At 40.2% G+C, this 24,239-nt stretch overlaps 3 protein-coding genes and 1 long non-coding RNA gene across 8 annotated transcripts; 3 read left to right on the top strand and 1 right to left on the bottom strand.

Moving 5' to 3' along the window:
- The first annotated feature begins 498 nt into the window (after positions 1–498).
- Positions 499–1,869, top strand: LOC115683053 (zinc finger A20 and AN1 domain-containing stress-associated protein 2-like). The gene has a single exon (XM_056312695.1). It carries the CDS (start codon positions 828–830, stop codon positions 1,623–1,625), a length of 798 nt encoding a protein of 265 aa, XP_056168670.1. The 5' UTR covers positions 499–827; the 3' UTR covers positions 1,626–1,869.
- Positions 1,870–4,334: 2,465 nt separating this feature from the next.
- On the bottom strand, positions 4,335–12,011 carry LOC115683074 (S-adenosylmethionine carrier 1, chloroplastic/mitochondrial). Of its 5 annotated transcripts, none has more exons than XM_056312760.1 (13): positions 11,881–12,011; positions 11,564–11,639; positions 10,959–11,057; positions 10,354–10,440; positions 9,484–9,556; positions 9,066–9,156; positions 8,415–8,468; positions 8,225–8,320; positions 7,935–8,024; positions 7,588–7,639; positions 5,806–5,867; positions 5,586–5,666; positions 4,335–4,769 (listed from the first exon to the last, which is right to left on the bottom strand). In XM_056312760.1, the coding sequence occupies exons 2-13, from the start codon at positions 11,619–11,621 to the stop codon at positions 4,635–4,637; spliced, it is 978 nt and encodes a 325-aa protein (XP_056168735.1). In that variant the 5' UTR covers positions 11,622–11,639; positions 11,881–12,011; the 3' UTR covers positions 4,335–4,634. The 5 variants fall into 5 exon arrangements, with proteins under 5 accessions (XP_056168735.1, XP_056168737.1, XP_056168733.1 ...); XM_056312762.1 differs by having other exon boundaries at positions 11,965–11,983; XM_056312758.1 differs by having other exon boundaries at positions 11,819–11,958.
- A 3,338-nt stretch (positions 12,012–15,349) lies between these two features.
- On the top strand, positions 15,350–15,854 carry LOC130138544 (uncharacterized). The gene is made up of 2 exons (XR_008816896.1): positions 15,350–15,457; positions 15,556–15,854. It is a non-coding gene; the product is annotated as an uncharacterized LOC130138544 (long non-coding RNA).
- Positions 15,855–17,794: 1,940 nt separating this feature from the next.
- LOC115683046 (protein ALTERED XYLOGLUCAN 9) lies at positions 17,795–19,991 on the top strand. The gene has a single exon (XM_030607444.2). It carries the CDS (start codon positions 18,549–18,551, stop codon positions 19,677–19,679), a length of 1,131 nt encoding a protein of 376 aa, XP_030463304.1. The 5' UTR covers positions 17,795–18,548; the 3' UTR covers positions 19,680–19,991.
- The last annotated feature ends 4,248 nt before the right edge of the window (positions 19,992–24,239 follow it).

Below are 24,239 nucleotides of genomic sequence, written 5' to 3'. Positions count from 1 at the left end.
CAAGAAATGAAAGATGGAAATAAATTGTTCAAAGATTGAAAAAAAAACTATACATAGTTCTACATCGCTGCATACACACTCCAAAAAAAATTACGAGAGCGCCCGCATAAGATTTAAATTGCGAGAGCGCCAGCAAAAAAAAAGAGGAAAAAAAAAGGTGAAATTGCATACTGAACAATTGCGCGATAAGTATTCTTCAAGAAATTCTGATGACAAAGATAGAATAATAGAAAAATAATAATAACATATAAAAGTAATTTTATTTTCAATTGTCTTGCTTCAAATTTTTGCGGTGGCGTATCTCGCTGGTACACTACGGGTTCTGCCGTATATTATACGCAGGTGTACCGTGCACGCTCATTCACCTGAGCAAATCCCAGCGAAATATATATATATGGAAAAGAGAGGAATTTCCGAAAAAGGAAATAAAAATGGAATTTTCTTTTTTAAGGACACCACAAAATGCTCAGATCAGATGACTCTCTGTGTATCTGTCTCTCTCTGTGTATCTGTCTCCTCTCTCTCTCTCTCTCTCTCTCGCTGGCAAGCTCGAGCTGCTGGTGATGGCCGGATCCTCCAGATCTGCGACGCGACCCTCGTGAGGTGATTCTGTGTGCTTCCTTTTGATACAGTTCATGTTCTGTTTGTGAATTCGATGGGTGTGGAGCTTAAAGTTCTCGGCTTGTTTAGGATAAAAAAATTCGTTCGTTTTTTGGTAGCGATCGAAGTTCCGGCTCTGTTGTGAATTCGATTTAGCTGCGAATTTTGATTCGGGGGCGATTGGTTTGGTACTGTCCGTGGGTGTTTCGATTTGGGTGGTTGACAGTATGGATGAACATTCGCAAAAGAGGAAGCTTCGGGACATTGATTGCGAGCAGTCCTCTTCGGGCGATCCGATTCTTTGCGCTGGTAATTGCGGTTTCTTCGGGAATCCCAGTACCAATAACCTTTGCTCTAGATGTTACTACCAGTATCTGCTGAAGAAACCGAAGGGTGCTATGGATTCGACAGCTGCGTCGGAAGGAGCTGGAGCTGCTGGCGGCGGTGTCGATGTAGTGGATGGTTGTAGTTGTGACGACGAGGAGGCACCGGCCGAAGCTGTAGCTAACCAGGCAGTGGCAGCAGCTGTTTCGGAGAATCAGGAGACAAGGGCTGTGGATCATTCTGGCCAGCCTTCTTCGAGCAATCCGGTTCTTTGTGCAAATAATTGTGGGTTCTTCGGGAATCCTACCACCAATGACCTTTGCTCCAAATGTTACTGCGAGTATCTTTTGAAGCAATCGAAAGAGGCTAGTGGTTCCGCTGCTGCAGCAGAAGAGGTCAAGGATGATGGGGCTGCGGATGATTCTAGTTATGCCGAGGAGGCACCGGTGGAAGCCGTGCCTAATCGAGTGGAAGAGGTGGCAGCATTAGAGAATCAGCAGACGAGGCCCGTGAATCGTTGCGGTTTCTGTAGGAAGCGGGTTGGCCTGACAGGTTTCAAGTGCAAGTGTGGGGAGATGTTTTGCTCCGTCCATCGATATTCTGATAAGCACGACTGCATGTTTAATTACAAGAGCGCAGGCAGAGATGCTATCGCTAAGGCGAACCCTGTTGTGAAGGCCGATAAGATTGAGAAGATATAACGGGCATGGCAAGTTATTGCAGTGCCATTAAGTGACATAGTTGCTGCCTCCCGTGTGAGTTGAAGTCGATTTAGCCAACACATTAGGAATTGAAGTCTATTTAATTTATGCATTAGGAAATAAGATATTATGTTCGCGAGTATTTTCATGTCTTATGTATATAGTTTTGTTTGTGTTCTTGATGTCATAATGTATCCACTGGATAATTTCGTTCCAAGTTTATGCGGTAGTGTTCTTTTCGTAATTTTAGCTCATGGTTTGCCAAGTTGTGAGTCTGCAAATTCTTTTGATACAACCTTTTCAGGAGATTTAGATTGTTATAATACATTTAGTGCAACCTTGGGAAGGATTGGGGGAGATTGTAGAATTCTTGAATTAACTGAAGTGTGTATGTCCATTCGAGTAAACCGAACTTTTTTAGCTAACAGCAGCTTGCTAAATGTACTCCACCATACTTTTTCTTCTTTTCCATGAAGTCCGCCAAAGTTACGTGATTGCAATCTATGGATTTTTTCCAAGAAAAATAATGTGGTTCACATTGTGAGGAAGCTGGTGCTTTTAAGTATGATCTCTCTAGATATTCTTTTTTCCCGTTTGAAGCATGCTTACTATAGTCAGCTATTAAAGGTCAGTTGTAACTAAAAGCATTGGGCTAGTAGTTTAGATGTTTTTGCTGCTTGAGCTGTGAAAGATTACTGAATTGCAGAGGAAGTTGCTTTGCTGTGGCATATGAGCCTACTCCTTATTATAGGGCCTTCTCGCGGTAGCAGCTTATTATTTGGTCTAATTTTGGGTTGAGTGGGTCACCTGCAGGGTTTCGTTGACTGCGGGATATCATTCTTTATTCTTATTACCTTTCCTTTTCTTTGACACAGTAGGTTGTGCATACTAGATTGAATTGCTTTCTGCATGTGTCTACCTAGCTTGTCTCCATTGTGTTCCGAAACCGATGTGAATGTAGGAAACAGGGATCTTCATTCAGGGTCCTTACATGATAAGTAGAATTGGTTTCTTCTTCTGTAGCACTTCAGAATGACTTAGATTTGCTCTCTAGTCCCTTGTAAGGGTTATGGGCCTTCTCTTCTAGATTTTCCATTGTATTCTTTGAGTGTGCTCGTGTGTGAGTTTTGGGAAAATCAATCCACTTCAAGATGTTCAGTTCTTGTTTACTGTGTTTCGTGCATTTAAAAAAAAGGTCATGATCATTGTGCAAGGACCAAGAGTCGGGAGCCTGAGTCATTGGGTGCAAGTTGGTGGACGATAATTTGTTGCCTGCCTTTTTCGTTGGAACCCCCAAAAGGAGACCTTTTTCAGGTGTTTCTTGCAGATTTTTAGTAGGAAACGTTAAATGATGCTTTATCAATCACAGTGCATGAACGTTATATGCTTTATTAGTCTCCAATATCAACCAGGTAGAGTCAGGACAGAAGTGGTTGAACTGCAAATGTTGGATTATGCGGCCAAGAATGAGGTTCAATTGATTTATATGACGTGAATGATGCGTTTGAATGTCGCTTTTAGAGGTTTAGATGAAACCAAACCTGACTTATGATGATTTGGTACACAGGCTTGTCTGTGGTGCTCCGGTGCTCATAGTCAGCTTATATCTTGTGGAAAACTAATTAGAAGTTCGTTCATCGCTCTTCCATAACCAAGCGCTTTGTGGTTTAGGCACTGTCTTGGATGTAAATTTACGAATATTTGTGACCGAACTGAAACAGCTCTAGTAATATAGTACGAGCGATTTGACATTCTTTGTTGGTTGAAGACAAAAATAGTAGCGTTATACAATGAATACTAATGAGGAACACCATATCCGGGGGCATTACAAGCTTTTCTTTTGTTGAGTTCTGATTAATGTCTAGCACCTGGTAGCTACAGCAAATGTTTGGCTTCAAACGTGAGGTGTCTGGTCGTCTGCAATAATGAAAGTTAAGATAGAATTGGCTGAGAAATCCTAAAGATCTTTGGGAAAACACCACCAAAAATCCCAAACTATGCCACTTGTGATAAATTTATCCTGAACTCTTTTTTGTGACGCGAAAAACCCCAAATTATGTCACTTGTGACACATTTACCCCACAATACATTTATCCATGGGCATTTTCGTCTTTTTTTCTGTTTTTTTTTTCCTTTTTTTTTTCTTCTCTCTTCCCCTCCGCCGTGCCCGACGCCGGCAAGGGTCGCCCTCGCCGGACCTCTGCCGACCACTGCGAAGGGGAAGAGAGAAGAAAAAAAAAAGGAAAAAAAAATAGAAAAAAGAAAAAGATGAAAATGCCCATGGACAAATGTATTGTGGGGTAAATGTGTCACAAGTGGTATAGTTTGAGGTTTTTCACGTCACAAAAAAAAGTTCGGTGTAAATTTGTCACAAGTGGCATAGTTTGGGATTTTTGGTGATTTTTTCCCAAGATCTTTTACACCGTGTTTGGAAAATGTACATATGTGATAAAATTACTCAGAATAAATTTTGGTCTCTCAAATTTGACATCTCACATGTTCGAATCTGGAACAATGTGAAGATGGTAGACAATTAAATTGCCTAGCTCATCGACGTCCATCAGCCATAATCAATGGTTTCGGCAGCATATTATTTCTGTCACACTTAGCCAACCATGTCACATTTCCGCGACCGATGACTAGAAATGGTTACAAAGTTATGCAAGCATTGGTTCAAGGCAGATTATGGCCCATAGGAAGTGAGAGCAATGAATGTAAACAAGCTATGCATCAGTCAAGAAACGTTCTGTTTTTCCTTTTTCCCTTTTGATATTCACTATTTGGTAAAGCTAAAGCATTCATTGTCGAAACCCGCATAAGCGACCTAAGGACATATTAAGCAGTTGCACCAAGTCAACGGGGGCAACTTTCCCTTAACACTTCTCTATCTTCCACTACAGGCTAGTTGATGCAGATTTCTGGGCAAACCTCGTGTGGATAACGAAGCATGAAGACCGGAACTGTTCAACATGAACGATTTTGACCACAATGTGAGTGCCAAACTGACTTTCAGCTAGTTGGATCTTTCTTGGGATGTGGAGGCGGAGGAGGATGTCTTTTAGAAAGGAACCGCTTAGTGCTCTCTAGGACGCCAAAGAATATCGACCCACCAATGCCGATCCATAGTACCCTCGGCTCAATTCCCTGAATTATACAGAACTCAGAGTGGAGTGAACATAACGAAAAAGCAAAAGGTTATCCGACGACCTACAAAATACCATGCGTTCTGCAGTTCTTGAGATAACAATGTCGATAACTACAACAGCGATCAAGTTTTCTCCCTGCTAAGTGAATTCTACTACATGGACGCTTGTATGAGGCTATGCCATTGTGCTATCTCATACTAAATCCTGACATTGAGCTTTTTCTTCAAATAATCTGGGGTCATTAGCATATCCATCATAGTGTCGCATCTTCTATTATGTTATCCTCACTCGACGCCATGCAAACTTTTCCTCAGTAATTATGTCTTTTTTCAGGGTTAGCAAATTCGTTGGAGCATTCATCGCTGGAACATTCACTTCGAAACAACTCCACCCAGGAAAAAATATTCAAGCTGTGAAAGCATTGCATGACAAGTGCCTAGGAGTTGCAGTTTGGTGCAAGATACGCGTGAAATATGGAGCAGGTTTCACTGTGTACCGATTATATCAAGAAACTGTTTGCACGTCGTACATTTACAACTCGGTAAAAAGTCAACATATTGTGTTTAAGCACTAATTCTACCAAACAAAAGTCCTACTTTCCATTTTAAACTGATTCTTTGAGAATTGAGAACTCATTGCCTTTCATTTATAATATGGGGCAGAAAACAGAGTAGAGTGGAAACACACTAACCATAGAGAAACAAGAGAAAAAGAGATGGTCTCAGAACTCAACATCAAGCTCAAAAATGTGCGCACGAGAGAGAGAGAGAAGAGAGAGAGAGAGAGAGAGAGAGAGAGAGAGAGAGAGAGATACCTTGAGAAGAGCTGACGGACCCTCTTCCCTCACAATAGTTTGAACACAATCAAATATCCCTTGGTACTGGTTTGCTGGTCCCTGCATGGATCAGAGCGAACCACTCGATAAACATCCCCAAATATGAACTTCAGGTAGCCACTAATAGCATAAACTCTCAAGAGGAGAAAACTAAATAAGATCGTGACTAAGGTGGATGTCAGAGGCAGCTTCTTAGTACCTGAGTCATTAGCCTCGTCTTGATTACATCAAGTGGAGTGGTTATTGCTCCAGTCAGTGCCCCTGCAAATCATAACATTATACCTAAAGAATGGTATAAATAGTTATCATGCATATCTGAGTAGTTCATACACTCCACTCCAACAAAGTTGATGGAAGTCTCAAGGCATGAAACTTCCTACCATGGGACAAGAACTTAATTCTTTCAGAATTTTCCCGGGTATTATAACTATGCATGTGAGAAACTGAGCAGTTAACTAAGGGAAAAAGACTAGGGCCTCTAAATTCTCAGATCTTACATATTAATATAAGCATTAAGCATAGTTTAAAATTGGCAAAAGGACACTATAAGTGCCATAACTTGTGTACGGAGATCACTTTGGTGCCATAACTTTTTTTCGGATCACTTTGGTGCCAAGTCGGAGGAAAACGATCACTTAAGTTGTCATAGTTTTTTTGATCACTTGCTAAAATTTTTGAAAAACGATCATTTAAGTGCTAAAATTTTTAAAAACGATCACTTAAGTGCCAATCTCCGCGAGCCACGCGCTTCGAAATTAATAAAAAAATGCCACGTCGGATTTCCGGCGAAAAATTGTGTACGGCACCGGAGTTGGCACTTAAGTGATCGTTTTTCAAAAATTTTAGCACTTAAGTGATCGTTTTCAAAAATTTTAGCACTAAAGTGATCCAAAAAAACTTATGGCACCAAAGTGAGCGCCGTACACAAGTTATAGCACTTATAGTGTTCTTTTGCCGTTTAAAATTGGTGAACACCTAAAATATATTGTTCAAAGAAGTTTAAGGGTGTGTAAATATCAACAACAAACAACCATCAGATTAAACTGCGTTAGAGAGACAATACTAGGCAGATAAAGCAAAAGGCATCAACTTTAGCTACTTTAGTGGCTCAGCAAGTGACTCAAGATATGCGACTATTCTAAATGCAGTATAACAATATCAACCACCAACTTTAATGCAATGAGTGGTGTCAGCTCGAATTTACTAAGACATTTTCCTAATGTAGCAGATAAGGCAAGACTGTTTGCCTGTTTAGACCAGTGTAAGAAAGCTGTGGAAACAAGAACATAATCATGCCACAGAGGAATTATTTAGGCAATTCACGGAACAATTCTCTTCAATTTTGATGGAACCATTTGTTGCAGTGTGCCACAAGATTTCATGTAACATGACCATACCCGATCATATTGTTTTAATTGGCAAATGGCCCCGATTGAGAGCCTTTGAAGACAATGTATATAAAAAGAGCACACAAAAATCACACCTGCGATGCTAATTTTAGAAATAAAGTCTGGAACCAAAACATGCACTAACCTTTATCCCATGGCAAATTATGCATCTAATAGCTGCCATATTATCTCTGTTATTCAAAGATAGGAGGTTACGGGTCATAAATAAGTTGTAGAGCGGATAGCAACACGTGTAGGTTTAGGGAGCAGGTTGCTCATGAGTCTATACTGCGGGTTTATTGAACTAACTAAAGGTAAAACCAACGCAGGCAATCGGAACTTTTTGGTGAAATCTTCGCCTATGGATGAAAATAAAATAAAATAGTGTACACCAGACTACCTCTTCAGTCTTCGGCAGTTCTGGTTCCCCTTTTGAATTGAACTTTCCCATTTTATATGAATGAAGTGATTGCGAAAAAAGCTCATTGATGCAGTACAGAATCAATGAACCATACTCGGCAGAATCAACAGCGACGAGTAAAATAGTTAAAAACAAATATAGCACCAACATCTGCAAAAGCACCAATAAGTACCTGCAAAAGCTCCAATTATGGCATTCTCTGGATCATTCAGTTCTCTACGTGCCTGTTTGGGAGACAATTAAAGAATCCTTAATCTCTTTTGATAGGCAAGAACCACAAAAGCAAACACGCATGACAACATGACTTTGCAAACGTGCTTCCTCCAAACAATGCAAACGCCATATTTAATCTGTTCAAAAGGTGGTTCCATAGTGAAAAAAGTCTCCTGAAGAAAACAGACGTCTACTCCATGAACAAAACTAAAGGCACGTATACTGGGGGTGCTAAATATAGGTTCAAAAGACCTTTCAACAGTCAACACTTTACATTGTTAAAAAGACATAAGTCTAGATGCTTACTGCTGCTTTATAACCAAGCCGAAGTTGCTCATAGATGCAGAATTGGATTGCATCAAATGGCAAATCCCGCAACAAGAATGATCCATAACCCTAGGTAAAATAAGATCAAAACATATGCTGAGTGAAACTGATACTAAGAAAGCGCTGATGTGTAGGTTTTTTTGGCCACAGCGCTTATATGTATGTGAAACACAAGAAAACATAGGCCTAAAACTCATAAAAAGAAGATCCCAACATTAAACTTAATCTCAAAATAGCAATTTCTTTTTTTTCACTCTTTTTCCCCATACCGCATAAAGACCTTTAAAACCTTCTTTAGAGACAATAAGGCGGACAGCATCAGGGGCGGAATTAAACTGCCTGGTTTGCATTCTTTGCTTAACAACCTGGAAAGTGTTCAGATACAAAGCAAGTTGGTATTCTTCGGATGAAAGAAAAAGAAACAATATGGAAAAATTTGTGCCGATAGAAGAACTCGACCTCTGTCGGAACACGAATAAGAGAAGCAGCCACTCCCCCTAAGGCACCAGCAGTCTACAAGATGCTCAATAAACTTCAAGAAAGTCAATATTCTTAAAAGGCAGCAGATTTAGACCAGCAACATGAGTGGTATGTGATTTCTATCACATAGCAAAAACAAGAGGAAAGAAAATCATGATATAAATGGCATGCCTACTTGAGACATGATCCTACTTATACTAATGATCTTACCATGCATCAAATTAGCCATCCTTAGCCAAACTAGAACTTATCTTGACCAAAAGCTTTACCATTGAGCTACATTATTTAACTTTTTATAATGCACGGGATCATACAAAAGTGTGCTACATTTTCCACAGTTAGGTGTTAATTTGCTCGACTTGTAGAATGCATTGATCCTCAATCCAGTACTATGATACAATAAGTAAACACCCATCAAGTTCTACTCAGGAACTCATTTTGAAGAACCTTGATTGCTAGTTGGATAACAAAATTTATCGATATCACAAATTAAATAATTATGTCAACTTTTGCTACATCACCGTATCTCTCTTCAATCATATACAAATAAATCAGTTTAGTTCAATTTAATTCACATGTTGCTTTACCAGAGAAAGCATTCACCAGAGGAAGTACTTAAGGATTCCTTACCAAATGAGCAAGAGCGCTGAGATTCTCAGGAAACATCCTTAGCAGTTTCTGTTTTGCGGGCTCATAAACACCGACAAATAGAGCAGAAGCCCTGAGAAGAGATGACTGCTGTCATGTAACTAATAAGACCATTCGCCGTTTAGCAAGAAAAACATATCGAAGAACTGATCCACAAAGAATATGACAGATGCATGATTTATTTCAAGTATTTCTATCCGGGTAGAATGTCCCAATTGTATTACATAATCTTCTTCCCGAAAGAAAAGTAGGAAATTTGATAATGTAAGGGAAAGAATGGCTGTACAGTTTCAAGATCTTTTCACCTAGCAGAAAAAACCTAAAGCTGCGCACATGAGTAGTTGATTCACATATAATTTCTATCCACTGAATAAGTTTTGCATTTTAAAAAGGAGCTTACGGTAATACACCAGCAAGATTTCCAGCCAACCCAGAATATAAGCCATTAAAATTAATTTTTCCCCCGCCGCGAGCTGCCTACACTAAATCAAAAGGTATCAGCAACTTCATGATGATATTTGAGCAAAATAGGAAAATTTCACCAATTGATGCAATTTGGATAAATGCTAAGAACAGGATTATTCATTTCCATGCAGTTTATGTATGGTGTCAGTGACTTCACTCTTGATGCTGTTTCGGCTTTTAATGGGTTCATAAATAGAAGGAAAACCACCACCAGTCCACGGGTACTTCAACAGCTAAAGGACCGATAAGGGCTTACTGAATAATTGTCCCAATGGAAGATGGTTACTCGAGTAACGACCAAGAGGGTTCAATACTACCTTAGAGAACAGAAAAAGCTCATCGCGGTATGAGAAAGAACTTAACAGACTTCAACATCTAAATTGTCAAAGAGAAATCTCTCAGTGATAGTTTTGTAAAGACCAAAAAGAACAAAAAAAGAGGGAGTCAGATGATGAGATGATCCTAGATATAAAAATTGAGAAACTGCAGTTCCCACATGTTAGCATCCAAAGCTGGAAATAATATCTGATTTTGGATGAAAGTACCACCAGAGTCTGCAAATATTATTCTCTTTTTGTCTCTCAAGGAAGAATTGGTTTTAAAGGCTTTTGAGGGTATATCCGTATCGATGCTTGACATCGTTGGAGAACTGTGCTCCATACTATACAATCCTTTACTTCATTTTCATTTTATACAAGAGGATTTGTTATGCTTATCCTCCTCATTTTCTGTTTTTTTTTTCTTCTCAAACTTCTCGTGACATCAGTGTATTCGTTCTTCGTTGCATAAACAATACCAAGGTAACCTGCCTGCAGCCTCGTTTTTATTGTGTCGATGGGGTATAAAGCTGTTTCAACAACAACACCAGCAGTACCTCCTGCCATAACTCCATCTGCGGATTGCAGCATACATATGAGAAGAGATCATACCATGTTCTATCAAACGCAACAACAGATGCAGAACAAGCGCTGAAACAAAAGGGAAAAAGCAGTGTCTCCAAGAAACAAACAGAGGAAACAAAAGCCAGGTTCCAAAAAATCTGAGAATGAACCATATCAGATGGCTCATCTTATCATATCCTTTCCCAGCTAAGTATCGCCATGATTATTTCCCATTCTCCTGCCCCGGACTATGGGAAGAAAATCACCAACCATGATGGACTTCCGCTCCCTCCCCGTATGCTTAATGCTAGTCTTTCATCAGCATTCCCTCTATGCTTTTGTGGATACAATGTTATTTATACAGACCTTGCTTCCGATGCAAATGATCTCTGAATTGGATATAACTTGGAGACAGGATAATTTCTAAGTCAACTCAAGTAAATGGAGCTCAGAAATGTAAGTCACTAAATGATAGCCCAAGATACAGTCACTGGAAGCATACTTAGCTTTATAAGTACTTTTGGCTTACCAAAAAAAGTACGAAAAAAGTCTAAGGGTTTTTCTTCTCCTGTGCCAAAGAACTTTGTCGCTTCCTGATGCAAGTTCTGAGGTTTCATCATGAGCAGATCTGCCGAGAATATCAATTGTTTCACAAGATAAGCAACAGAATATCAAAAAATAAGTACAGAAAAACAGAATACATCACGCCACATCAGTTGGGAAATTACTATAAAACAAGATCACATTCTTTTCTAAATCTGCATCAGCAACAACAACATTTAAAGAGAAAAAAATGGTCACACTTATGCACCCACCAACAATAAGCAAAATTAAAAAAATCTCCACTCAACACAGTCAACCAACAACAACCAAATTGGCAGAGCAGTCAAAGCAAAATGTTTCGGTCCTCTTTGTTGTCTTATTTCTCCAGCAAAGATATATACAAATTCGGATCCAAATGGGTTGATCCCATGGGATCTATTATTAAATGACAACCTATCTCACGATACAGAAATTAAAACAAGTTCGTTTCTTTGGGCGATTCCCTGCATTTCCATGTGCTGAATATCACAGAAAGCAAGTGCAAAACCACCAGATACATAAAAAAGCGAAGAACAAATCTGATGAATTCACCTAAAGGAGCTTGCGAAGCTCTCTTCGTGTCGAATACCAGCGCCAAAGGACCCATCATCCACTGACCACAACTCGACTGCACAAAACAATCACCATCAGTCACCTAGAGATACCCTGAAAAAAAACAAAACCCACCAAGCTGATCCCACGCCACAATTCATTACAATTCAAGTTCAAGAAAACTTTTGGACGAGACGGGGAGGAAAAACTGGAGAACTGCGACCTCGGAAAGAGGAAAGATATCGCGTTATATACAGCGAAGAAACGTAGGAGAAAATGCCGAAAATGGAATGCGGGATGCGTGAACATGGGCGTACAACGTTGCTGTCGGAAGTAGAGAGGGAGGGAGAAGTCGAAGGGTGTTGTTGTCTTCGGAGCCGTCGAGGGAAGAAGAGATAGACCGTTTCTTGTCCGGACTGTGCGCGACCGGTTGCGGTGGCAGAGAAACGGCGCTACAGCGTGAGCTTGGGAGGTATGGCATTTTGGTTATTATCATATGCCATGTATATATTCCTTTCATTATTATTATTATTATTATTTGGCCTGCCTATTTTTCTAATTTTGTTAAGAAATCCTTGGTGGTGGTCATCGAGGTTACGTCACTGAAGCCTAAGCTTCCGATTGGAGTCGTCCCGCTTGTCGAAGTATACATATCTGGCGAACTGATAGAACCGCGTTCTTTATTTTGATGTGCCGATATCCGTACGTCCAACCCCTCCATTAAAAAGAAATCTTTTTGCCCTTTTTAGGAAATACCCCGAGTTTTACATGCCAGAATTCAAACAAAATAGTTTAAAGACTTCGATTACCATCATGTGAGAGAAGATTGTAGAGCATATGAAAATGGAAAGTCAACGGTCCAAATGAGAGCACTTATCAGTGGTTGTTTTCGTGGGTTCTTCTTCTTCTTGTTCGTGGCGAGGTTCCTCGGGCGCTTGATCGCCGGCGCGACTGGCCTCGCTAGATCCGGCGACCTCGAGCCTTGCCGAGGTCGCCGACATCAGCGAGCTCCGGCGACCTTGGTGAGGCTCGAGCCTTCGGCAATCGGAGGTCGGGCTCGCGCCTCGCGGATCAGCGAGGCTCGACCTCGCGATCGCGAGCTCGAGCCTCAGGCTGGGCGATGCTCGAGCTCGCCTCCGGCCGTCGCGGCCGCCGCGCGCCGTTCGGTGACCTACGGGAGAAGCAAAAGAAAAAGAAAAAAAAGAAAATATTAAAAATATTAAAAGTATTGCAAGAAGGAAAATCATTTCTATCAACAACGGAAAATATTTTCCGAGGCTTTTTGATTTTAGGAACACGAAAATTGTGTTCAGAAAACATTTTTCGGGAAAATGACTTGGAAAATATTTTTCAAAGGAGAATATTTTAAAACGAACGGCAAGTACTTTCTTTTATCTATCTTTTTATCATCATTGCGATCTCCTCCAGAGTAAGAGGTTAAATTGCTTCATCTTAAGTTTCATACGGACCTCGATATCCTTCAGACGTTAAGTAATTAGAGCGTATTCCCTCCCCTTAGAAAAAATGAAAATGCAAGAGAGACAAGGAGGACTGAGCGTGAGGACATCGACACATTAAAATAAGGAAATGCAGTCTTGTTAACACGCCAGGGTTACCTGGACAGGTGGGGATGGGCTGAGTCGGTTGTTTCAGCAACCTATTCTATGGTGATGAAACACCTTAACCGTCCAAGGATCCATGGAGTACGCTGACTAAGTACTTTATTTTATTTGTCTTTTATCATCATTTTTATTGTTAGTTTATCTTATATATGTGTGTGTGGGTTTTGTACCATAAATAAGGTAATTTTTAAGAGGACCTTCCAAGGCCTATTTATATTATTAGCTGTTTTATGAAAATCATAGGATGACATTATTTCCACACCCATTTTGACAAAAAAAAAAAACACACCTTGTTTAGGCAATTGACTCATATACCTTAGATTTTGTCAAATGTATGTTGATGAGACTCTTTTTCTCTCGTTCCAAATTTATGAGCAATCGTTTTCCCATTTATATCTTATTTATAATGTTTCCTTTTTTTTTTCTTTTCCGTATGGGAAGAAGTAGACATATCTTTTTCCTTCATAATGGGAACAAAAATTAATCGAAATACGAAAAAAAAAAAGGGTTATTTTGCCAGAGGCATGGTCATATGCAAAACATGCCTATCTTTAGATCTTAATGATAGATAAACACAAAAAGGAAAGAAAAAGGAACTTCTTATTGTTCTACTTCTATCATGACAAAAATGATTTATATCAATCGTAGATTTAATATCATAGCAAGTGAATCAAAAAGTTTAAGAAATACTCATAAGTTTCCTAAATTAAAAAAAAAGTGAAAAGATCAAAACAAGGCACAAATGAGTGATCTTTAATTACATGAACCTACTAATTTAGTCAGGCAAAAAACCCACAAGTTCGAGATCGGTCAGACTAAAATTTAATTTTCAACTTTGGAATATAGTATACTCCGAACTATTTCAATAAAAAATATGCAATTAATTGAATATTCATAAGCCATCGTAAATAAAATGTACACTATTCTATATATGTTTAGTGATTCGAAAGACGAGACTATGAATAAAAGTTAACAACCTTATATAAGCATAGTGATAGGAGGATGGAGGAATAAGATGATATATTTTTGGGAGCAATGGTGGCATTTATATTTTTAAATTGTTGAAAGAGACGGTAGAAATAAGACTAGTTTTCTTTGAACATGGTGCAAAAAAGACAATATATCAATTAGCGAGAGGAGGTATTTTGGCCTGGTTAACTAAAATAAACTGGAATAGATATAACCTTACCCAAACTCGGATCATATTATAATTCAATAAAGCTTTAATGAATTTTTCAATGACCAGATAAATTTAATGAGGTACATGTTACCCTTTAAAATCAATACAAGATTACATTGCAAGTTAGACTCTTAGAAATTCTCAACCTAAAACCATTTTATCTGCATTGTTTTTTTTTTTTGGAACGGAATCTGCATTGTCATTAAATGAACTTAATGTCTTTTCTAGACTCTTCACTTTCGATTGAGGAAGATCAAGAGCTCTCTATCCCTTCATATAATATTTACTATGATTTTGAGAACCACTTAATTGAGTATTGCATCGACTTCTTTGCAAGAGCATGATAGAAGGTTTTTTTTTTTTTGGTCAGCAAACATTATATCTTATACTCATTCAAGTAAAAGTTTGCGACAATATACAGGCTTCAGAACAAAGCAATTCCAAAAGACAAGTAGGGGGATAAGCGACCCAATTAACCGGTAAATATTTATTACGGTGGGCTTTGGCGACCCAATCCTCAACTTGATTACTTTCTCTTCGGCAATGGGTCATCTTTAAATTGCTGAATAACTTTGCCCGAGCCTGGGCTTCGGTGATCAATGCATAAGCTTCCCAACTCACTTGATGTGCTCTCTCGCTCATCATCTCCACCAGATCAGTTCGATCTGTCTCTAACACGATCTTCAGTTCATTTTTTGCTTCAAAATGTTTTAGGGCTTCAAGTACAGCAGTGGCCTCCGCCTGAATCGCGCCGACGAGACTGTTACCGATCGAGCAAACCCATCTATCAAGATACCCCGGCTGTCTCGACATACACATGCAATGGCCCCTTCCCCTGTTTCGGCAACAAAAGACCCATCTACGTTAATTTTAATCACCCCGGGAGGAGGAGGGGTCCAAATCGGAGGTAATTCTTTCTATGTTTGCGGTTTTCCATTCGTTTTCTCTGACCATTTGCTGAGGTTTTTCTCCGTGGTGATGGCTGAGATGACAATGTGTTGGGGGTTTAACTTATGAGCTCTGAATATCAAGTCGTTTCGAGATTTCCAAATCTGCCATAATAATAAAGCAAGGAGCTCAAAGGATACAGAGGTATGTTTAAAATTCAGCACCATTCCTCTATTCGAGTCACTGCGTACCTATCAACTTCAATATTTACTGACGGGTTGTTCCATATTTGCTGAGTCCAGGGGCATAGCAGAAACAGATGCTCTATGGATTCTGGATTCTGTTGACATATCAAGCAAGTGGCTTCAGGTATGATCCGTCTTCGAACCAGATTCTCCTTAGTTGCGAAGGCGTTTTGGCAAACTTGCCAGAGAAAAAATCTGATTTTGGGTTGTAATTTTGCCTTCCAAATTCTATTCCATAATTCTTTGGGGGTTTGGTACGACGTTGAAGCTTGATTCTGATTTGGTGTTTCTTTTTGTGCTTTGATGTTGTTATACGCACTCTTCACTGTGAACTGCCCTGTTTTGGTTGGTGTCCACACCAATTTGTCCTCTGGAAGTTGGGGGTTAATGGGAATGGCTAAAATTTCCTGGGTTGTTTCAAAGTCAAACACCTCTCTCGCCCTTTTTTCATTCCATTTGGCTTCCTCCCTGACCATTAGTTCGGATACCCGAGTTGGATCCTCTCTGTTCGCAGGCCCTCCAATCAAGCCTCTCAACAGCCACTTATCTTCCCTTATGTTGATTTTCTCACCATTTCCAACCACCCATCGAATTGACTGACTGATTACATTACGGCCTAAAATCAAGCTTTGCCATCCCCATGAGGGACTTGAACCTTTTTTTGCATGCAATAAATCTGTATGAGGATAATACAATCCTTTAAAAAGCCGACTCCAGGGAGAGTATGGATTCCGGATTAGTCTCCATGCCTGTCGCCCCAACATTGCCTCATTAAATGTAATTAAGTCTCGAAAACCTAGGCCACCTTCATCCTTTCTTGCTTTAAGAGTGTCCCAGTTTTTCCAGTGTAACCCCCTCGTGTTTTCAGAATTTTTCCACCAGAAAGCTGCAATTTTCCTTTCAATAGTTCGACAAATGGATAGGGGGATTTTGAAGATGGACATTGCATACTGCGGTAGAGCTTGCACCACTGTTTTAAGGAGGATTTCTTTCCCTGCCTTAGATAAAAAATTTTCTTTCCAACCTTCCAGTTTCTTATTGACTCTATCGAGGATCCAAGCAAACATTTGTTTTTTTGAGCAACCCCAGTCGGATGGTATTCCCAAATACTTCCCTGTCTTCTCTATCTCAGGAACTCGAGGTCAACCAGGATTTAACCAGGGAAGTAACTCTTGAGGAGGTTACTAAGGCAACCTTCCAGCTAGGCACCTTAAAGGCCCCCGGTCCAGATGGCTTGAGTGGAAAATTTTTTCAATATCACTGGAAGGACATCCAAAATGAAGTATTCAGAGAGGTAAGACTTTTCTTTAGTTCAGGAAATCTTAACCATGAATTAAATAAAACCTTTATTACCCTCGTTCCTAAAGTTCCTAATCCAGAAAAGCTAGATCAGTTTCACCCTATAAGCCTGTACAATTTCGCTTACAAAATCATTTCAAAAGTTATGACTAATAGATTGAAACCGTGGCTCCCGAAATTCATAGCCAAGGAGCAAAGCGCCTTTGTTAGTGAGCGACAAATTCAAGACAATATATTGATAGTACAAGAGGTACTCCATCAGTTACGAATTCGAAAGAGAAAAAAGAAATTCCATGCAGTGCTCAAATTAGACATGAAAAAGGCGTATGACCGGGTGGAATGGGATTTTCTGGAAGCGAGTATGCTGAGAATGGGATTCTGCGAAACATGGGTCTCCTGGATTATGAAATGTGTCTCCACAGCCTCATACAGTGTTAAAATGAATGGGGAACCTTTACCTACCTTTCATCCTACTAGAGGAATAAGACAAGGCGACCCCCTTTCTCCCTACCTCTTCATCATTATGGCTAATGTGCTATCTGTTTTGCTGCAGACAGCGGTGGGAAATGGAAGTATCAAAGGGATCAAATTAAACCACTTCTGCCCAACTTTATCTCACCTACTTTTTGCGGATGATTTAATACTCTTCCTTGCAGGAAAGATTGTTGAGTGTCAAAATGTGGCAGCGGTTCTGAATCAATACTGTTTTGCGTCTGGACAAGCACTAAATCTGAACAAGTCAGGTATGTTTTCCAGCAAAGACTGCCCAAGGGAATTAAGAAGAAATATGACGTACGAGCACGATAGAAGGTTATCGAGCCACGTTTATGCTCAATAAGAACCGTCACACATTAACATTCGGGCAAGGCAAGTAATGACGCATTCATGATGTACCTATTCTCTTAATTCTTCTTTTTTCGAATTGTCTTATGGCATCGGAACGAAATGGGCACGTTAGATTCCGATCGAGGCACACAATTCAAAGGCATCACTAAGTTGGGATGACGGAAAGACTCGATTGTCTAAATTGAGATGAGCAAAAGAGACTCAAAATAATGCAAAGAGAAATAAGCAAAGTGATTGAACATCAATGATAGTAGGCTCAGATCCAAATGCAATCTGCTGCAAGTGCGCAAAGGTGCGAACTTTATAGCTAAAAGCTAAGCTCCCTTCTTCTTCCCGTCGCTCTCCTCCTCCGTCAAGCTCAGTGCTCCGACCGACGGGAGCCGCGAATCGGGATCACCCGCGGCGGCGCGACGGTTTCGCCGATTGTCTCTCGAGCTTGAGCTGGAGAGGAAATTCATCTGGAGAAGCGGAGCCGTCGCTCTGCGCGGATGGGATCAGGTGAGGGATTTGTGGGTCGTTCGGATCGCCGCTCCAACCCTAGAGAAGAGGAGAGGGGAGACATGTCAGCGTGGGCATAGGGGAATTTTGGGTCAATGGTTTATGTTGCTGTAGCTGTTGTTCCGTTGCTGTCACTCTGGGTCTGGCCTCTTTCCTGCTTTTCTGCCTGATTGCTTGCTTGCGCTTGCTTGATTCTTGTTGCTCCGTCGCTATCGGCGCTCGTCGGCTGATGTTGTGCAACTCAAGCATAGAAAGATCTGCCCTTTAACCGACCCGGTTCCGTTGAGTTCGATCTCTCCGGAATTTCGATGGATTAGGCATTGCGGAATTGCGAAACGACGGCAAAAGGCGAAAAGGAGAGATTTTCCCTCGATTCGAATCGGACCGATTAGCCCTGGGTGGTGGTGATGATCGGGGCTGTGCAGCTGGGGGTTCTGGCTGCGTGCGTGGTGCTGTTCGTGCCGATGGGAATGGCGGGCTGGCACTTGAGCCGCAACAAGATGTTGTTCTTCAGCGGCGCCCTCTTCATCACCCTCGCCGTGGGCGTCCACTTGTCCCCTTACTTCCCATCCTTCTCCCAATTCCTGACGTCCCCCGCCACCACCGTGGTTTTGGGCGACGGTCGCGGCTCTTGTCTCTCTCTCTTGCACGACATTGTCTGGGATGTGAAGCCGGCCAGACTCATGCGACCCGTGAGCTATACAGATAGCAATACCAACGGCAGTAGCAAGAGCTCTGCCTACGATCGGGAGTTGTTGTGGAGCTGGGTGAGATCAAAGTCTGTCCTTGAATGTGATTTCCAGAAACTGCGGTCTTCTGATGCTTCGGATCTACTGAATGGGTCATGGGTTGTTGTGGCTGGGGACTCGCAAGCACGTTTGGTCGTGCTATCTCTGTTGAACTTGGTTTTGGACTCAGATCAGATGGAATCTGTCAAAGGTGATTTGTTCAAGAGGCACAGCGATTACAGGATCACTGTTGCTGGAATTGCGTTGAAGTTGGATTTCATTTGGGCACCTTATACTTCTAACTTGACTGATTTGATGTTAAGGTTCAGGCAAAATGTGAACCTTCCAGATGTTCTTATAATGGGTTCTGGACTGTGGCACATGCTTCATGTCAGCAATGCCTCTGATTATGGTGTTTCACTGCAGATGTTGAGCAGTTCTCTTGTATCATCATTACCATTTTCGCAAGAATTAGGCGACGATGGACCTGTAACAGGGTCTGTGCCAATTAGATCGCAACATTTGTTTTGGCTTGGGATGCCAACTCTAATAAACTCGAGGCTAAACACAGAAGAAAAGAGGGAAAAGATGAATAACCGGGCTTTCTATTCGTACAATATGGAGCTCCATAAGAGTAGGATACTGCGGCAGGCGGGTGGCCATTTCTTTCTGCTGGACATTCATTCATTAACCCAGAGTTGTGGACCTCAGTGCACAGAGGATGGGATGCATTATGATGGAGCTGTCTATAATGCTGCTGTACAGATTGTCCTCAATGCATTGCTTATTGAATCCAATCAAAAGCTCTGAATGAAAAGTTTTGGTATTTTTGGCGTAAGCAATTCATAGGCAAAACTGACCATGATGATTTGAACTCCCACAAAGCAGCCATCTTCCTCCCAAGAAGAGACGTACTTTTTTTGTAGTTAGTTTGATCATTGCCATTGCGTTTCTGTTGATTAACAATATGTCATTGCCAAACAAGCAAATAGAAAAGTTATTATTCTTTTGTTCCCTTAATTTTGTATCTTTAATTTTGGTTAAGAGCTTCGCTATGTTACGCTGAGTACTTACTTGTATTGGCTATAGTCATCTTTAATCAAATTTGGAATTCTTTGTCTACATTTCTGCTGCTACTCTTCACATCTTTCATCATTAGTCAACTTTTATATCTTTTGATCACTCGCTGATAAATGCTTGGTGACAATTGTTCAATATGTGGCTTCTAATACTTCTTTCAACAGAGCCTATCAAGTGTGTTTATATGCAATTGGTTTGTAATTGCAATTTTAAAGTGAGTTTCATCTATCTCGTTAGCCATTACGTAACATTGCTTGATCGTTTGATTTTGCTCATTGAGCAGTGGGACAACTGTTCTTTATCTATGGATGTGCTATCGTTTATTTGTTTAGAAAGATGGCAGTGGGAGGAGCACATGTGGTAACTGGTTGATATGGATGGTGACTAGCATATTGGTAGGAATAATCCCAAGTGTGACAGTGATGAGGTAATTGCTATTTGGCCATTTCTTGATCTTCTTTTCTCACATAATTTAGCTTTTCTCACCAGTCAGTAACCAAGGTTGATTTTTAGCTCTTCTATTGATAAGGGATAAGTACTTGGTGACAAGTGTTCTATATATAGCTTTGACTATTGAAATCAAAGCAGCCTAATTCACTTGTTGGGTCAACGGTCTCAGAACACTTGGGTGAATACAAAACAGCCGCTGTTTCTTTGGTAGAGGAACTCTTTGGTCTTTAGCATCATGATTGAGCTGTCCACAATGTCGCTGTTCTTAATTTTCATGTCCTCCGTGCTCTGATTAATTATTTTTATCAAGAGCTTTGAATGGATATATATTTTAATAGTTGCCTCAAGTCCCATAAATGCACCTAGTTCGTGGTTCAATGCATAAATTATTGGTCTTCAAGCTGCTTGAATTGTATATGCTATGGAACGTGGCATCAAATTTAGCCATAAAAACTGCCTGAGCATTTCGACAATGCTGCATGTGTTATCGTCTTCTGTGATATATGCTGCAATGGAAGTTCACTAGTTTTTTTCCATGCAGAAAAAGTTACTTGCAAATTTGAAGAAAGTTATTTTTATTGCTTCTCATTGGACTGTGGCTGTAGCCTGTAGTGTTCAGTCTACAATAGTTTACGCCTTACTGCTTTCTAATAAACTATTCTAAGTGAAATGAGGAGCCAGCAAGTGCGTGCTTTCAGATGGTAGACTTCAAAAGGTTATCTCAGACGTCTGAGACATTAGAGGGCTGTAAGGTGAGATGAATCTCTCCAATGAAAACAGTTAGGTTTAGAATAGTTGATGTAACAAATCAGTTAAAGGATGTGTATCATGCATTGGTGTCAGAGTATGATGCAAGTTATATGAATTAACTTTATTCCAGAGATCTACTTAATGCACCTTGCTTTTTTAAAACTTAAATCAAATATGTGGCATCGCTGCAGTATGCTTTTCATAGAATTTAGTTGCCAACGTGTTCATGTTGCATTTTAGTGTAATCAGGTAATCAATTTCTGTTCCCTTTTTTTTTCTGGCCTGCCAGTTTAAGTCGACATTTCTTTTGAGGATGTTTTAGCTTCTGCTAGTTCTTCTGGTTTCTCATGCAGATGGAGTAATCATATTAAACAGTTTAGTGGCCTCTTGTCCTTCGGTCAACAAACATTAGCAAGGACTGTTGGACTGACATAAGTGCATGCAAGTAACGCCAGGCAGAATCTGTCATCTGCTGGTTGAATTCATCTGTCCCTGTTTCCAAGCTGCATGACCTCTCAGGCACCTGTCCATCGCCTCTTTATGCTTCATCCACCAATCCCATTGCATGCTGATAATCTTGCAACAGTATCATTTGGTTGAAATTTATTTCGTGTGCATGTAACCTTGCAAGGGGATCATGCGGCTGAAACTGATATTGGGTCTTAGCTGAAATTTCGAGTACATTCTTTAAAGGCAAATTTGCAAAGAACAAACAGTTCAGGATTTTATCATAGGAGTTTTGCAGAATTCAAGTTCTCATTGAGAAGCTGAGGCTAGTTGGGACAGGATAAATTACTGCAAGATGACTAAGAAGCTTTGGAATGGGGAATTGATGAATTCTCATTCTGCTTGGAGAATGACACCCTTAGGAGCGAAGAAAAGGTCATGTGCAGACCTGTAAAAGGAAGATCATTGACTTGTTTCATGCACAAAGCGCTCGGAGAAGCATGCACGGCAATGCACACATTACAGTAATTGAGGACTTCACTCCTCTAGGATTGTCGCAGCCACTGCCCAATTCATGTGCTGGCCCATTTCCAAGTGCTATTTGGGTGGAAATTAGCATGGAAAGTATTGAAGGCTTGCTGGAGTTTCATGGAGTTTGAGGGGATAATGATATTTCTTATTATGTTTAATGAAGGAATTACAATACACACTTAACATAACGTAAACCCCTCTAAACACGATATTATAATTCTACCTTCATTATCATAATTCTAACACTCCCCCTCAAGTTGGAACGTAAATGTCAAGTAGTCCCAACTTGTTACATAAAAAAATCCACTCTATTCCCTCATAGGGATTTTGTAAAAATATCTGTTAGTTGATCATATGTCCTTGCATGTTGAAGAATGATTCCCCTTTCTAGACCTTCTCTCATATAAAGTGACCAACCTCAATATGTTTGGTTCGCTCATGGAAGACAGGATTGTTCGCAATATGGATGGCTGATTGATTATCACAATATAATGTTGATGGATTTGATGTTGACACACTAATTTCTGACAATAACATCCTTAACCAAATCAATTCACCTGTCACATGTGCCATAGCTCTATGTTCTGCTTCAGCACTCGATCGGGAAATCACATGTTTTTTTTTACTTTTCCAGAAAACTAAATTACCTCTAAGAAATACACAATACCCTGATGTAGATCTTCTATTAGTAGGACATAGAGCCTAGTTTGCATCAGAGAATCCTATAATTTTCAGATGACCATAATTCTTGAAATGTAGTCCTTTACCTGGTGTTCCCTTCAAGTACTTAATAGCATTCCAGTGAGTAATACGAGGAGAACTCATAAACCGATTCACTACACTGACAGCAAAGGATATATCAGGCCTTGTAATAGTAAGGTAATTCAACTTACCCATTAATCTTCGATATTTGACTGGATTATGTAACAATTGTCCATTTGATCAAGTTTCACATTAGGCTCTATAGGTATATCAACTGGTTTTGCTCCAAGATATTCGACCTCATTAAGAATATCAATCACATATTTTTGTTGTGATAGATTGATACCTGTCGTGAGTAGGCAACTTCAATCCCAAGAAAATATTGTAGACATCCCAGATCTTTAGTATTAATTATGTATGCAAAAACTGCTTAAGTCGTTGAATACCATTCGAATCACTATCAATGATAATAATATCATCCACATAGACCACCAGAAGAACACAATCAGCTGAGGAGACAGAACTAAGCACTGAATGATCTATTTGACACTGTTTTACCCCAAACTTGATAACTGCATCAGTGAATTTACCAAACCAAGCACAATGAGACTTTTTGAGTCCATATAAGGCCGTATGTAAACGACAGACCAGATTCTCTCCCTGAACAATAAACCCAGGTGGTTGCTCTATATATATTTCTTCAGCCAAATCACCATGTAAGAAGGCATTTTTTTACGTCCAATTGATGAAGATGCCAGCCAAAGTGTGCTGCCAGGGAAATAAAAACACGAACAGATGAAATTTTGGCAACAGGTGAGAAAGTATCATCATAATCAATACCATATGTCTGAGTATATCATTTGGCAACTAACCGAGCTTTCAATCGATCGAGAGAACCATCAAGATGAACCTTAACGGTGAAAACCCAATGACAACCAACATGTTGTTTACCTTTAGGTAGTAATGTGAGCTGCTAAGTATGATTCTCAAAAAGAGCCTTCATTTCATCTTCCATGGCTTGTCGCCATCCAGGATAAGCAAAAGCTTCATTAACACTGCCAGGCACAGAAATAGAGGACAAGGACGAGACAAAGGTAGAAAAGGCAAGAGACAAATGATCATATGATAAGAAATTGGACATTAGATGATAAGTACGAAGACAAGAAGAAGAAAGGTCAGAAAGTGAGCATAGCGATCCATAGGACGACCAGCACAGGAACATGTACCTTTCTGAAGAGCAATGGGTGGATCAGGATCGGAGGATGGTGCTGCAATTGATGGAGGAATAGATGAATCAGATGTCTGTGGGACCTGTACTACCGTGGAAGGAGCTGTAGCACGCCGTTGATATGTACGTTCAGCAAATTGAAATAATGTTGATGGTGCTTGAGGTATAGAGAGTGGAGGAAG

Source organism: Syzygium oleosum, unplaced genomic scaffold, assembly GCF_021117445.2.
Source record: "Syzygium oleosum isolate NSW1041296 unplaced genomic scaffold, Sole_v2.1 Sole_v2.06, whole genome shotgun sequence".
NCBI classification, from domain to species: domain Eukaryota; kingdom Viridiplantae; phylum Streptophyta; class Magnoliopsida; order Myrtales; family Myrtaceae; genus Syzygium; species Syzygium oleosum.
This window is presented reverse-complemented; position numbering and strand designations above follow the sequence as displayed.